The following is a 16,370-nucleotide window of genomic DNA, read 5'->3' on the forward strand; positions in this document are numbered from 1 at the left end:
CCCCCCACACCTTCCTTATAGCTTGTCAAAATTTACTGTAGAGCAGCAATCCTTATCCTTTTTAAATCCAAGGACCTTTGAAATATCTGAAACATTTCGACGGACCATACCAGTTGGTCTCGGCGTTCTTTTATTTGAGCCTAATTATTTTTCCATTAATTAGAATTTAATTTACGAATCTGCTAGTCGGCAACTTTCACGGTCCACATCTGGTTCCGTGGGCCACGGGTTGAGTAACGCTACACTGAGTAGAAACCATGTGATAATTTCGGCTTCGAGACTCATTCACTAGAGCAGGGGGTCTTAAACCTTTCAGACATTGCGGGCCAAATCAAAAACTTCCACGGAGCACTCCGGCCATCAAGTCATACTGCGGTATTTATTTATTTATTTAAAATACAAAGCTACAGGTTTAAACCCAATTACAGCTTGCGGTAAAAATAAAAATTAGCACAGAATAGAAAAAACGACAACATGATAAAGTACAAAAAAGACAAAAGTAACAAAAATTACGCAAAATGCAAAAATTCTACACAAAGATATATATAAACCGCACTCACAGCAAAAATCTTCTAAAGTCGGTAACAGACGAATGAAAAATATCCAGATGTTGAGGAAGCCCATTATAAAATTCGGAAAATCTGTTTACAGCACAGTAATTACCAATATTAGTAAAGAATGATTTGACGGCAAATAAGCAATTAGATCTTGTAATTAGATCTTTTGTTCAAGGCACTTAATATTAAAACATATTTCGTTAAGTATGCAATCAATTTGGTTAGTCAACAGTTCCTTGATAAAAAATAAAGAGCAAGTACTCTCTGCGTTTTTGTAAACTAATAACATTGAAGCTGTTTCGTAGATGATGACGCAGATAGAATATTGTTATAAGGACCATGTTTTTTGAAATATAAATACCTTGGAACAGGGGTTCTCAACCGGTGTTCCGCGGAGCCCCAAGGACTCCGTGTGCACCTCCCAGGGGCTCCGCGACGACTCGAGGAAAATAATATAAATCAGTAAATTTGATAAATAAATAAAAGAGACCTACAAGGTTCTGCCATAAAAATTATGTATAAAAAAGGGCGCTTTGAGTCACACACAGCTCCGCCATAGAAATTATATACTGGATAGGGCTCCGCGAGTGAAAAAAGGTTGAGAACCGCTGCCTTAGAAAATTGTTTTGAATAATTTCAAGATTCATAATATGGCAAGCGTGAAATGGATTCCAGATAATTGAAGCATATTCCAGTTCAGATCTTATAAAGCGTATTAAAAAGGGATATTAAAGTATTACTATCGTTGAAATCTCTCGACATTCTTTTAAGTTACCCAAGTTTTTTATATGACACAGAACAAAGATTTAATTGCAAGATGGTATTTTATACACGGATTCATAAGAATTTAATGTTATGTACAGTGGCGTGTTAACGGATGAGCAAAAGGACCTGAAATTAGTGAAAAATGTACTCTGAAAATTTATTCAGAATTTATTCTAATTTATCGTGGAAGCATTTCGTCTATCAAATATCAATTTTTAATACTGAAATTATTTCTCTTACCAATTCTGGATTTTTCTTTCTTCTGTTACGCAATTATAAAATTACTTATGAAATTTTATGAAAATTCACGATTGTGAAATGTGAAATTTTATGATGAAATTTTCTCTCTCGCAAAAACTCCGAAATTAATTCTATAGTAATTATGAAATTAATTCTGTAAATAATTGTGGAATTCTGAAAGTAATTATGAAATGATTTCTCCCATTAAGTCTGAATCCATTTCTAACAGCAAGTCAGAAATTATTTCTTTGAATAGCTTCAAGATTTTTTCTTAAATTATAAAATAATTTCGTTCAATGATTCTGAAATTATTTCTTTCCGCAATTAATATATGTGAAATACTTATGCAATAGTTCTAAAAATATTTCTTTTACATCTGAAATTTATTCGAAAATACTGTAATTCCAAAATCATTCCTTTAATCAAGGTGACTGCCAGTAATTTTCTGTTAGTTATACTTTTGGGTGCTGAATTTCCCTCCCGAAATAGTATATGAAATTAGAGGATACTCAAACGTGTTTGGGCCCGAGCCCTCCGAATCCGTTAGGACGGCACTTTTAATATAAATAAAGCATAGTTTTACACACATTGTGGTCCATCGCCCCCTTCAGAACTTTTTTTTTGATCTCTCCCCCCTACTCAAGCGAACCCACTGAATTCTATATTAAACCAGTAGCTTTCATTGCCCCCCCCCCCCCTGACCATTCCATCGCCCACCGGGGGCGATATTACCCATTTCGGGAAACGCTGATATAAAGTATATTATAATTATATATTTTACAGCCAAATCCCGAAGTGCAGCCAATTCCAGACGGGCCTGACCACTTCGAGAATTGGTAAAGCGTTTTGGCCAAATTGTAGAAATGATTCGGATTTTGGCCGGCGATTTCGCGAAGTGGCCGGAGATTCTTTTCCAAAGTTCGATGTGCTGATGTAAGACGGCTCGGTAGGAGCCAAATCTGATTTTTTGAATCTCCAACGTGTGATACTTGTCTATTATGTACAGCAGCAATATTGGATTAGCTTCATGTGACGAGAGAAAAAAAAGTGAAATTTGAGAAAAAACTAAAGATAATTAGGCATAGTTTTTTCTACCAAATTTTGGAGAAAAAAAATGATTATCGCATCGTTACTTCGGTTTGATGGTGGGTTCCCATAACTAAAAAATACGCTAACTTGACTATGATCCCGAACCATGTCTTATGTTATCGGACTTTGGCCAGAGATCAAAGGCCACTCCTCGAACTAGCCGGTCAATGTCGGAAATTGGCCGGGTCAATACTTAATGAAATCGGCCAATTCGCGAAGTGGCCGGCCCCGTCACGAATTAGCCAATTTCGGGCTTTGGCAGTAACATATAAATACCGCACTACAGCTCTCAATGAATAGCGAACTTGGACGGATCTTAATTTAATTCCCCCACTTTCAATATAAAGTTTTCATTTTTTTTTCAAAGAGGTTGGCGGGCCACAGCAAAAAAGCTGCGAGGGCCACGCGTTGAAGATCCCCGCACTAGAGTTTCATGGAAACGTGTTGTGGTATTTACATGATTTGATTCACTGGGACTAGTAGCTTCTTGCTCAAATACGGCTTCTGCGTCACGTTAAGTATGTAACTCGAGACATCACAGGTGCCGACATTCAAAATTTTTCCATGCAATCTCGGCTGCATTAGAATCATGAATAGTAAGATTTTTTCCATCGAGGCACGATAAACGGACCGTCAAAGCACTATTTCGTCATGAAATCATTACTTTTTCTTCATTCACGATCCTTATTTTCACTGTCGAGTGAAAAAAAAGCTTATTTTTCTGGTGAACGTCATTCTTAGTTCAAATAAAAATTAACTTTCCGTCATGTTTTAACCCTTTAAGCGGAAACTGGAAATTACAAAAAAACCCTTTTAAAATGGCAAATATATTTTAATGAAGTAGGCTTTCTTCCGATTTTCAGCAGGTGTAACAAAACTGAAGGGTATGGAAAAAAAGTTTCCCATGGAGAAATCAATTTCACAAAATATCTTTGTCAATACTAAAATAAGAAACTTTTATGGAGACGAGATATCTCGTCATTTTGCCGACTAAAGGGTTAAGTGATTATTTATGTTAGTGTACATGCTTCCCAAATTGCTTATTAGTTATTTTTTCATGACTATTCCATAGAATGAGAAGTGCATAGCCCATGGACCCGGAAGAGATATGTTCGAAAGCACGAAGATAATCGGAAGCCGGCAGTACGCAAAAGCTGTGGTAAGTACAAAATACGATTCACATGAATATTTAAAAGTGTTACAGAGATGTACGACACTTAAAGCGAAGCTTTTTGAACAAGACTATTTCATTAAATGATACAATAATGAAGTTAAGAATTTAGGTCCTTTAGTGAAAAAATTTTATCCAACCAACAGCAGCAGCCCCTTGCCATTCAAATACAGTGGCGCATTCTTGAATACGGCCATGACCGTAAGCGTCCCACCTGCATTCTCAGCTTTAAAATCGCATCTCTATTCGATTCTTTTGTGCGGCGCATCAATCGAAAACCCGTCACCAATTTGAATCGAAGAATTATAACAGTTGTGTTTTTATATGACAGGTGGCAGCAGATGTTCTAGTTCAATGATGTTTCTTACATGTTATATAATACAGTACTCAGTGTTATCCGAAAAATAATTTTGAAGAGTAATTTCATTCCTCTCCAAAATTTTGAGGGGTAGTTTGGAAAGAAGAGAGACTTTTTCCTTTTAAAGAAAAGCAGAGAAATAACTATTAAAAGAAAAACCTAAAATTTGAAGTATTTTCACAGGGAAAATTTTACGAAAAGAAAAAAAAATTGATCGGAACTAACACCAATGAAAACCTACCCAAATCACGAAATTGCATTATAATGGCCTAAGTATGCTTACAAAGAGGAATCGTGCTCTTTTAAACACAATGAAGTAACTTCCTCAATCGACCGCTAGGAATATAGTTCAACACTGACATCAGTTACGCCGAAATGTAGCCTTCGTGTGTAGGGTTGTGATCACTCGGTTGCCAAAAAACTATTTGGTATTATTAAAATTGATGTTCATAAATTTTGCACACACAAGAACGCACTTGAGGTACTTGCAAAGTTCTCTTGTCTCGAAATTTTCTTCACAAATTTTACATGTGCCAATTTTTAGGATGGCTCGTGGCCGATGGATCAGGGCGAAAGGCCAGCAAACAAAGAACTCAATGTTTTTGGATTTACGTTTTCACGTATGAGCTTTTCTTCTGGCGGTTGGGAATGAACGGTGCCTCTCCCAAATCGGGAAAAAATGAGCGATTCGTGCTTCTGGAGGCTGCTAATAGTTCCTTTCTCCAAGATGTTTCGGAGTCGCGAATCAAAAAAGGGTAACTGCTTTTCTGATGCGTGGCAAAAAAGGACACTGCGAATCGAAAAAGAGTGGGTACTCTTCTGATGCTGGGGATAAACTGAGGTGGTCACGAATTGAAAAGGGTGGGTGCATGCCCCCCCCCCCCCACAACCTTGAGCACGGCCCCTAGGCTGGAATCTTTAGCTGGTCCCAAACCAGACTCTTCTCTTGGGCTCTTAGTGAATTTATAGCTTGAAAAAACAATGATAGTAATTGTCCCGGGCTGGTTGGAGCCCTGCCAGCCCCACCCGTGTGTGGATCATGGACGGGTGTTGCTCTTCTAATGTTGGGCATAAACGGAGGTGGCGAATCATCATAATAAGTTCGATGCTGGGCAAAAGAAGAGGTTCGACTTCCAAAGCCGACTTTTTCCTAGACGGGGCTGGAAAAATCGCAAAAAAACTAGCAAAAATTTTTACCCGAAAAAAAAGTTTTAAAATAAGGCGTCTTTTGACTTTTCCAGGGCATAGTGACGACCCTCTTCCATGTTGGCAAATATGCTGCTATAAATTCCAAACATTTTGCGCTGCTTTCAGCCTGAATTTTGTACCTATACAAAGAATATTTTAGGCGCCATTACCAATTTTTTTGTCGCCTGGAATTTTTCCAGTCCTGCGTATCACTAAATAGTGATTTCTGCCACACTGCATAGATCAGCGTTTTATTTGAAGAAGAGGGTGCGAATCGAAAAAAGGGCTGTTGCTTTTATGACGAGGGCATAAACGGAGGTTGCGAAGAATAAAAAATGGTGGATTCTTCTGATGATGGTCATGAACGGTACTACTATTTTGATCCTGGGCCACGGCCGTAGCAAGGAAGTGATGACGTGGGGGGGGGGGGGTGCTCTCCCCTCAAAATGACAGAACAACAGATTTGACCATTCTGTATATATAAATCAGTTTCCCTCCCAGAATACTAATCGTCTCTCTCAGAAAGAAATTTGTGGCCATGGCCCTGTGCTGGGCACACAAATATACGCCACTACTAGGGCCGTATTGAGCATCATGGGTTCCCGAGCAAATGATTTTCCTGAGGCCCTCCCCATATCTGGCTAGAAATACCTTTGCCTACCAATTCACGTACTTAAAGTGTGTGCTATATCACAAGAGCCCCGGCTGTAAGTGTATTTTTACGACCTATCTCGGAATGTTTTTGGGAATCAAACTTGTGTAGTGACCTATAGCTCGAGAACCCCAGGCTGTAAATTGATTCGTGCCGACGATCTCAAAAGACCCCGCGAATCAAATTTGGGTCGTGACCCATAGCTCAAGAATCCCTGGCTATGAGTGCATTTGTACGACCTCTCTCGGAAGCCTTTCAGAATCAAACTTGTGTAGTGACCCATAGATCAAGAATCCCTGACTGTAAGTGGATTTGGCCGTCCCAAATCGGAAGCCCATACGACCGAAGTTTGGGTCGTTACTCATAGCTCAAGAATCCCTGGCTGTAAATAGATCTGTACGACCGTTCTCGGAAGACGTTGCGACCCAAGTTTGGGTCACGACCCATAGGTCAAGAACCCCGGACCTAAGTTGATGTTGAATATCCAGCTGCACGAAAGATGCAAAAATGAAATCCGATCGCAACCTCACCCACGCAACTTTCAGACACAACCTGCCGAAAGAGCGTCTTGAAGGTAGATATTGACCACGACACGTGACGGTAATTGATGTTAACTTGGCCGTAGAGTCTGTGGAGCAAAAAATCGCTCGAGCTTGAAATGAAAACAAGAGTTGTTGTAAAGAGCTACTTCTTCTGCATTGTTGAATCGCAAAGAGTAGTGTAGTAGTAGTAAAAGCGGTTCCGGCCCAATAAGCACGTACGTAACCCATTTGAGCCCATTAGTTTCGACCAAGGTGGTTTTGATGCGTCCTTCTCCTCCTCTTAGAAAGGGTTAGTTAACTTTCTGTTCGACCTTAATCTGGTGGTTGTTCCACTCGATGAAGAATATAGTTAAAATTAATTATAATTTTGACTTCTCAGAGCGAGTGAAGACAACGAGTTCAAAGAGCTTATTTGGAACTGGTGAATCCATCTACAGTACATCAGGGGGGTGCACAACACAGGCCAGAAACTTGTATATAGAGGGTGGCCATATGACCTGTATTTTATGGGACATTCCCGTAGTTTTGGCCGTCCCAACTTTTATAAACTGTCCAGTTTTTGCCCTTATTTTCAAATAGATTTTGTTGAACTTTTGAAATCAAGAACTTTGTGTTGCGGGTCCCCAGTTGAGCTTTCAGCGCTCGGTTGAACTTTTCAATCGTGTCTCGAAGGGCTGTAATAGACGAATATATTGGTCTTTCTCAATTTTTATCCTTTGGTTGTAGTTAGCAATTTTACTTTATTTTTTTGGGGGGGGGGATTATTTACAGCTTCATTCGTCGTTGAAAATTTGCTTGGCTGCAATTGGCATTTTTACTTGCCTTTGACAGTTTTTTCGCTATAATTGGTGATATCACGTATGGATCACGATTTCTCGCACTTCTATGAAGGAAATTTGTTCAGCCTAGGCATTTATCTCTTCGTGTGTATTGATACTTTTCTACCAGAACACTTTTCGCTGCCGGACAGAACCCATTCGCGGGCCGCAGCCGGAGGTTGGGCACCCCCCGATCATACTGATGTCGTTTTATTCCTTCGATCGGCCCCAATCGAGAAAACTCTTCTGAAAATGGATTCATTTTATTATAAATTATAATTCTTTTTATCGCAAAAGTTTAGGAAACTTTTCAAGCTCCATTAATTTTTATTATAAAAGAAAATATATTTGGGTATTTTAAACATTTTGGGTATTTTTAGCTGTGAAAGTGTATGTTAGGGGGGGGGGGATACGCACGAGCGTCTAGGAAATGAGTGGAAAAGAAAAGGGAAAAACAATGATTATGCAAATGTGTCATTGTTCACACGCCAGTGAAATAGTACTGCCTTATATTCTCGTAAATATACATGGTTTTGAGAGAAAAAAATACAATGTTTGAGAAACAATGACAACTCTGCACGTTTATTATATATATAAATATATATATATAATGTATACAGTGTGCGTAGGTAACAGGGCGCGCATGCCATTTTACTGGCGAACCGGCGATTCTAGAGGCGTACTTCCAATCAGAAAAATTGCACAAATAACGTGTAGTACTCAGATACGTCATTCGCATTTAATATTTTTCCCACCTTTTCTCCGTTTTTCGAATATCTCAATGAATATTGCACTAACGTGGCATTTTTTTTTTGTTGGCATCAGGGTGAGACGGGGAACAGCTTTGTAATTGGGTGTTTGAGCAGTGTCCTTATATAACGCTAACATTTTTATTTTCATAATTATACAACTCCTTGAACTTGAATGACGTATCTGAGAATCTACACGTTATTCACATACTTTTTCTAATTGATAGTATGCCTCTAGGATGAACGGTTCGCCAGAAAAATGTGGCATAGGGTCTTTCTTTCCTTACTAACTATCCTATATATATTTACAGTAGAGTCTCGAAAATTCGAGATTCTGGATGACAGGAGGTGCTTTAATTTTTCGAAAATATTTCTCAACACCTCTTTTTTTCGATGAGAACGATTCATTTCACCTACGAATGCGAGTAATTTCAGTTTGAAGGGGGGGGGGGTGTCTTCACTGCGACTGAAGAAGTCTTATTAGGCTGGGGTTTTCTGTAGGCACATACTGTACGTCCATTTTTCACAGGCACCCATCTATGTCGAATTTATAGTTCAGCGGGGGAAATAACATTCATGTCGGGCTCCAGGGCTGAAACCTCTGCGAGCTTCGCTTACAAAGAGACCGTGGGTCTGGGCCGCTTATAATGCTGTGGTTCTTAATCTTTTGCGGCCCAGACAATTTCGTTTTTGTAGGTGGAAAGCCCGGTCATATATACACGGCTAGCGAAAAATGAAACGATGAATCACTTACGGCCCGGTTTGAATGATGTCAGAGCTCGGTACAGGGCCGCGTCCCGGCGGTTGAGGAATACTGCTATAATGAATCAAACGGTTGAATTGACAAGTATCAAGTACGAATACGTAAGTCCAAGGAAAATAGAACAATTGCATCAAATGAGAAAATACTGTTCAATTAGAATGTCTGTCTTCCTGTTAGTTAAATGCATGTCTGAATCAACGCATTTGGCAAAACGACAGTCTTTAAGTCAACGCCACTTATAGCCCCCCCCCCTTAGTTCTTTGTTTTTCGGATAATTTGAGTTTTCATCAATGCCAGGTAGTCTAATCGGACCCATTCACCTCGGATTATGCTGTTCAGGAATACCGACGACGCGACGTCTACCGTATATGTGAAGGGTGGGGGAGGGCATTCAGAATCAAAATTCTAATACGATCTTCGAAAATCTGTACAATTTTCTAATTATCTCACCACAGATGCAGGGCCATCTTAACGCATGAGCTCAGCTGGTCACGAAACAAAAAACAGACCCTGCCCTCGTCCAGGTCCTGGGGAAATATGAATTTTTGGGATCCCTCATAAGTACTCTTTGAGGCACAGGCATACGCATGTGAGCTGTTCCTAAAATACAACGACGCAGCCAATTTTGGTTGCCCTGGGCACGTTCCCCGTTTACCCCCAACAAGAAACAGGCCATGGGGGGCGGGCGTCTTGGACCATCTGATAAAATCGCATGTCAATTAGTGTAAACCAGCGTGAAATGAAATATGGTAATCGGATCATTTGAATATTTCTTTTTTGTGAAATACATTTTTGTTTGCTACGATTTGTAGCAACCCTTTACTTCCACACCCTTCAGCAATTTCAGCAGAAATTGTAGCAAATTGCATTTAAGCAGTAAATTGAAATTTTTGGCAAAATTTAGTGATATACCGTATTTAGGACCGCAATTTCCTGCATTCTTCTCGATGTATGGTGAACCTAAAGTTGCGTTAAAAGGGAACGAAGAGGTACGAGTTCCAAGAATTGCGACTAGGAAGAAAAAAATGCCTAGGGGTGGAGGAAGAGATGTCCGCACATAGTAAAAGAAGATAAGGGTAGAGAAGATGACCGGAGGGGTTCTGAAATGTAAGGGTGGGATGATGATCCTTCTGCAGAAGAGGGAAAGAAAAAAGAGAAACGGACCAATCAGCAGATCGAAGTGAAAACAAGCATTTTTGTTCAACTCCCGCACCTCGTTGGGTGGCCCCTTTCTCTTCTTTGTCTCACTGCGATGGGTATGTACGATATAGAACAAAATAATATAATTGTTTTCGTCACTAGTCTCTATTATGCACTATCGTACCTCGTGGTCGCTTCACTATGTGCACGGCCCAAGTATGGAGGTGTAATTTTATTTGAACCCAAATACGGATGTTACAAATATAAATTACAATGGGTGAATAAATTTATCAAGTCTGCCCGCGGACCACAGGTTCAGAAATGCTGGTATAAAGTATGAGACTTGCAGGGTGATTGCTGAAAGCAGTGCATGGCCTGGGGACTCCTTATGCTGTTGAGCTGGCTGTGAGTAGATAAGGACAAAACATTTCTTATCCTGGATTCACACTGGCTATTCACCTAGGAATCATTCTACTTCATCCCCTAATTGTGAGTCTCAATTATCATAAATATGCTGCAAGAATTTCCAAAAAATAAAAATCCAAAATTTTTTAATCAGTGACTGAAAAAACGAATATTTTTTTCCCCGGTGTTTCATGTAAATATACGAATTGCACTTTAATTGTTACACTAATAACAAATGAATCAAAATGTTTCTCCAGGAGCTCTTTGAAATTGCAAATACACCCATCACAGGACCCATTTCCTTCCGGCACCAGTATATCGATATGGCTAATGTTCAAATTCCAATCAACAGTACCACAAATGTAAGTTGTTTTCTTCCATATTATGGATACTAAATTTTATTTCCAAAGCAATATGATGTGCATCACGGGTTTTCCTTATTTTTCTTCTCTTTTCAGGCAACGACATGCAAGCCAGCTATGGGGTACAGTTTCGCTGCTGGTACCACAGATGGGCCTGGGGGATTCGACTTCAGACAAGGTTGGTTGGTACCTTGTGACTGCTCTAAGAACTGTGTTTTTAGCGAAAAAATACTCTATAAATTGAATCTCCTAATTCCTTTTGTAAAACGATCAGTAAATAATTTTAATAATTGTGTGATCTCTTTCTCTGCAGGAACGAAATCATCCAGCATGTTCTGGAATCTGGTCCGTGATTTAATAGCAGCTCCATCATCCGAAAGCATCAAATGCCAATATCCAAAGCCTATTCTGTTAAGTACTGGTGAGGTGAGAAATCCTTCATATAATCATACAATGATGCCATTGCGGATCTAGGGCAATGTGTTGGGAGAGGCAATTTATTGTTTATTGAATTGTCCCATATTTTGCGGGACAGGTAAATTTCCCCCTCATTTTTTACTCTCGGGAGGGGCGGTTGTCCCCCCCCCCCCAGACCATGCAAAAGCCGAGGCAGACAACTTCAGCAGTAAATGGAGAAGAGGCACACCTTTTCAAACTTCAATGAAGCGGAAGCAGACACCTCCAGCTGTTAATGAAATCGAGCACATACTATCAGCTGCGAATGGAGCTGGGCCTGAATTCAGAAATCTTCAGCTGGGAATAAGGTGGAGGCAGGTATCTGCAGCACTAAATGGAGCAGAGGCAGACATATTCATCTTCGAATTGAGCAAAGTGACATCATCAGCTGTGAATGCAGTGGAGGCAGACGCTATTGGGTTCATTGAATCAACCTGTATTTTGAAGGACAGATCAATTCCCCCCCCCCTCCTATTTTTTGACTCTTGGGTGGGGCGATCACCCCCATTGCCCCCCCCCCCCCGTATCTAGACATGACTTTCTTCCCCAGTTTAGAATAAAATGGCATGACAAATTTATCTGAACAATATTATCTAAACAATTTATATATTCAATATTTTTTCACATAGATATAGAGATTTTGTAATAGAGCCCATATTGAACTTAATACTAGATAGAGACAATGCGATATCAAAACTAATTCATATGACATCAAACTCGCTGGGCTGGTATTTGCCAACTATACTGCTTAACTGTGTGTGCAACTCATACACATTCGTCTCCAGAATTTATATTGAATTGCTCCATGCCAAAAAACATGTTCTGAGTATGTGTGGGGCGCTAATATATTTGTTACCATAATTATGTATGATACTTGTTCTGATGGTGCTGCCAACATGTATAAAATCAATGCCAGATGTTGTACGAAATCAACTACTACCACTGCTCAACCATTCATGAACCTCATAAACATTCTTGACGGGAATTTGTAAAGACATCTTACCATTGATACATGTTTGAATATGTCATGTATGTGTTGTGAACCTAACATCAAGTTTGTTTCTGCGGAATGCCTGTAATGAGTTTGAAAAATGCAGCCGCCTGTCTTTAGGATGCGAAGAACTCGGCAAGTTATTGTGCATGGTATATAGTTCGTTAATTTTAAATGTTGTATTGCTCGTATGCCTGATTGCTCTGTGGAGAGACTTTTTTCAATGGATCACTAGTTCACATTCGTGCCGTAAAGTTTAAAAATGACAGAAAACCAACTTCAGCCGAACATCAATACGCCGTCAGTGGGGTTTGAACCCGGGATCCTCATGATGGAAGTCCCTCACAATGTCCACACAACCGAACCACATATCAGCTGCTGGTTTTTGACTCAATATTCAGGATGGATGCATTAAAAAAAAAAAAAGACTAGTAAAGGTTAAGATCAACAAAAACCCAGGTATGGAGATCTTGGCCGGCCTGAGTTGCGTGGTGGAAAAATGCTCGTCTATCACCGTGGAGATTGCCATCAAGTCTGAGGTACGATCTGGGGAAAGAATGTAGATAAGATATTTTCCCTAACAAGCTCGAGGACCACCAATAGATGGTACCTTAATTTCCAACCCAACTCGTTAACCGCAGTAAATTGCAGTATAGTGGTATGGTGGGAGTTGGCGTGTGGCGAAGAGGTATGAAGTCCTATTATCTAAGAAACAGGACATCTTTCTGCTTACAAAATTGAGTTTTTAGTAAATATACACCACAAAAATTAAGCAATAATAACGTTGACCCTAGTTTCTAGGTCAGAGCCAGTCTGCCTTAACATTGTGAGGGGCATAATTGGCTTAAGCATCAAGGAAGGGGTGGAATAATATTGAGAGTAATGATAAATTTCATACCTTTTGGGCTGTTATGTCATGTTCCAAGCTTCTTCGAAGCAGATGTTTTGTCCACTACTGCAGTGTGCATCTCCAGCACTGTTTTTGGTGAGCGAGGAGACCAAACGACCTCCTATTTCCTTGGATGACAGTTGGCCACTGACACTTTCACTGGAGATATGGAAGGATCAACTTTTCTCGTCATTGTAATGTTGAGCAAGTGACGTGTTAATGTTGGTAGGATGTGGCGACTTCTGCATGGGTGGGGGATTGGCCGAACACTTAATATGTGCACTGCAGTAGTGGACAAAACACCTGCTTCAAAGAGGCGTGGAACATAGCATAACAGCCTGAAAGGTTATGAAATTTATTATAAACTATGGCTGTAAAAGCCTACCTTCTCTTTTCAATATTGAGAGTGACAGAGATAATATTTTTTGCAGGAAACTCAAACCTCCCACTTAAAAATCCTACATATGCCCGGGGGGGGGGGGGGGTGGGCATGGTATACATTCCAAGTCAAGTTTAATACATATGAGATTTTTATGCTAGTGCATTGTTCTAAATACGTTTCTTCGTGAAAAATGTGACTACCATGAATATAAAATTCAGATAACATAATTCATATAATATTGGAGAGATTGGAGAGAGTGTATATGATATGCAATGCATGATATAATTCAGTAATATATATATATATATATACACACATACTTTCGTTTCTTCCTCTACAGATGACTTTCCCATATGTATGGCAACCAAACATTGTCCCTACACAAATTTTGAAAGTTGGACAACTCTCGATAGTAGCAGTTCCAGCTGAATTCACGTAAGTACGTATGTAGATTAAACAAGCTATAAACTAACATGTCTTACTAACCCTCTTGATACTTTAAAAATTAAGGAGCAAGGGGTGAATCCTTTCCCATCATAAAGGGCACATATGGAATTGAATACAAAGTCTTGTATTACAGACCCTATAGGCCTTTAAAGGAAAAAAAATACCAAGCTAAAGATATGTTATTGCAACAGTAGGTGAGTAATAATGAAACCTTGCCATCAGTGATATCATGTTCAATGATGAGCCTCTGTGCCAGATACGTTTTCCATTTCGGTCGATTAATTATTCTGTTAAGCAATAATTTAAATATGGTGGGGGGGGGGCATCTTTCTGCGTGAGCAGCCCTGGACAAAGCCCTATGGAGCCCTGTGCATGAAAGTCCCCCCACCATAGGGAAGACAGATAGAGCTCTAGCCTACTACTACACCCACACATGCACCTCAACCCTTTGACGGGCAAGACCGAATACATCCAGTCAAGAAAATCTTTTTTATTTTATCACTGACAAGCCCAGACATCTTGTAAAAATCTGATTTCTTAATTGAACACATTTTCTCATCCTCTACTTAGCACCTGCTGAAAATTGGAAAAAGGACTACGGCATTAAAAAATATATGGCAGTTTAAAGGGGGGGGGGGTTTGATTTCTGCTGCACACATCAAAGGGATAATACTCCTCGGACAAACTTCTAACGAATCGGTACATGCCTGAATGCGCTGTGTATGTGCTCTGTACCAAGCAGGAATTTCATTTTTGAAGAATGCTTCTTATGTGTTTAAGAAGTGCTGCCATCCGCTTTCCTACTGCAAAAGCAAACAACTCAACAGATTACTTTGTTATGTTGTGTGTGAATTATTCAAATAGCGTACATCTGATTGCTCTCTGTGGTACATTTGTAAATTGGAAATCGGCTCGCATTCTCACCTTAAAGCTGGAAAATAAAATTGTGCATTCAAGAACGGGACACATCCCACGTCACATCTCAGAAAGAGAGAGAGAGAGAGAGAGAGATCAAAGCATTCCAGAAGAATGCCCATGTTAATTTGAAAACTACAGAAAATCACCACCTGCCGATTGTGTGATTGCAAAGTCTTAACAATCTCAACAGAGGTGCACAAGAGAAGGCCCCTTCACCCTCTCCAGATGACATGATTATGAATTTAAATTATTTTTAAGTATATCTATATATGAAAAAACTTTAAAATAAAACACCTTTATATATGCCATCTCAATCGACTTCTATTAATCTAAAATGGTGTTTAACCATTTCACTGCAAATTTTAAAACCTTTATGGGACATATAAGTCCTTGTGGGAGTGATAGGGTTAAAGGTTAGCAACTTAAAATTCCTGTGCAATCTCCGAATATTGATCCTACACACATCCTTCAGGCTCAATTAGACTATCTGATTTAGTGCTTTAATGCTCTTGCCAGTCAGAAAGAAACAGTGCTCTAAACTCAAAAGAAACCATTGAAAAGTGCCCTCTCCCCACTCTGAAGAGTTAATGAGTTTAATTTGATGAATTTATTAATTTTAAAAGTGAAAAAAAATATGTATATTTTTAATATTAATATTTTCATCTAAACACAGAACTATGTCTGGAAGAAGAACAAGGAACGCTGTCAAAAAAGTAAGAAAATTTTTTCATAGATTTATTGATTAGATAGATTAACATAGATTATTAATATTTTTTTAAATGAATTTATTGTTCATGAATTTATAGGCTGAAAAAGAATTGGCCAATTAATTTTTTAATAATCACTGATAATTATCATGTGTATATATTGTTTATAATTTTTGTGATTGTGTTTTTAATTGGGTTGCTGTATTTTTGAAATATATGACATCCATATTTGTTATGGGCATTTTTTTTTTCAGCCACCTCGTTGGGCATTTTGCCTGTTGTGGCATTGTATTTGTATAAGAGCTAACAATTATATGTAGTATCAAACATTATTACAAAATCATTCCAGGAAACTTGTTAAAACATGAAAGCAAAAGTTTTTGGTGTTTGGTGAATTCCAAATGGCTTTTTAAGTTTCAGATTTCGGAACGTTCTCTGGTACATGCGTAACACTTCCTCTAGCTGTTTGCATATTACATATAGTTTGTAACTGGATTGTTTTTTCATGTAAAAATTGTGTATTGTATGATACTCTGAATGCAACGGACTAGTATGTGTACTCTTTTCCTAATCACTAAATTTGCATCCATTCCGCAATTTTTTTTTATTCAGTATGTCGTAATTTTACACACTATTCTGTAGTGTCAGGTGTGATTTCACGCATAGCCAATTTTGCAAGCATACATTTCTTTCCTCCAGCCCTTGTTTTAAACTGTACGTGTATTTTTCGATACTTTGGTCCTATCACATTCAAACATGTATTTTTCTCCAAAACTCCTTC

At 39.0% G+C, this 16,370-nt stretch overlaps 1 protein-coding gene across 1 annotated transcript in view; it reads left to right on the forward strand.

Moving 5' to 3' along the window:
- Positions 1-16,370, forward strand: part of CDase (neutral ceramidase) — a 70,757-nt gene that overhangs the window by 51,427 nt on the left and 2,960 nt on the right. Inside the window, exons 9-14 of the mRNA XM_089237216.1 lie at positions 3,724-3,810; positions 10,695-10,799; positions 10,896-10,977; positions 11,113-11,225; positions 13,858-13,952; positions 15,556-15,595. Coding sequence (XP_089093342.1) covers positions 3,724-3,810; positions 10,695-10,799; positions 10,896-10,977; positions 11,113-11,225; positions 13,858-13,952; positions 15,556-15,595 — 522 coding nt within the window. The remainder of the gene's footprint in view (positions 1-3,723; positions 3,811-10,694; positions 10,800-10,895; positions 10,978-11,112; positions 11,226-13,857; positions 13,953-15,555; positions 15,596-16,370) is intronic.

The sequence above is a fragment of the Pholcus phalangioides genome, unplaced genomic scaffold (genome assembly GCF_987345545.1).
Source record: "Pholcus phalangioides strain wild (caught in Gottingen) unplaced genomic scaffold, Ppha-v1.0 ptg000002l_1, whole genome shotgun sequence".
NCBI classification, from domain to species: domain Eukaryota; kingdom Metazoa; phylum Arthropoda; class Arachnida; order Araneae; family Pholcidae; genus Pholcus; species Pholcus phalangioides.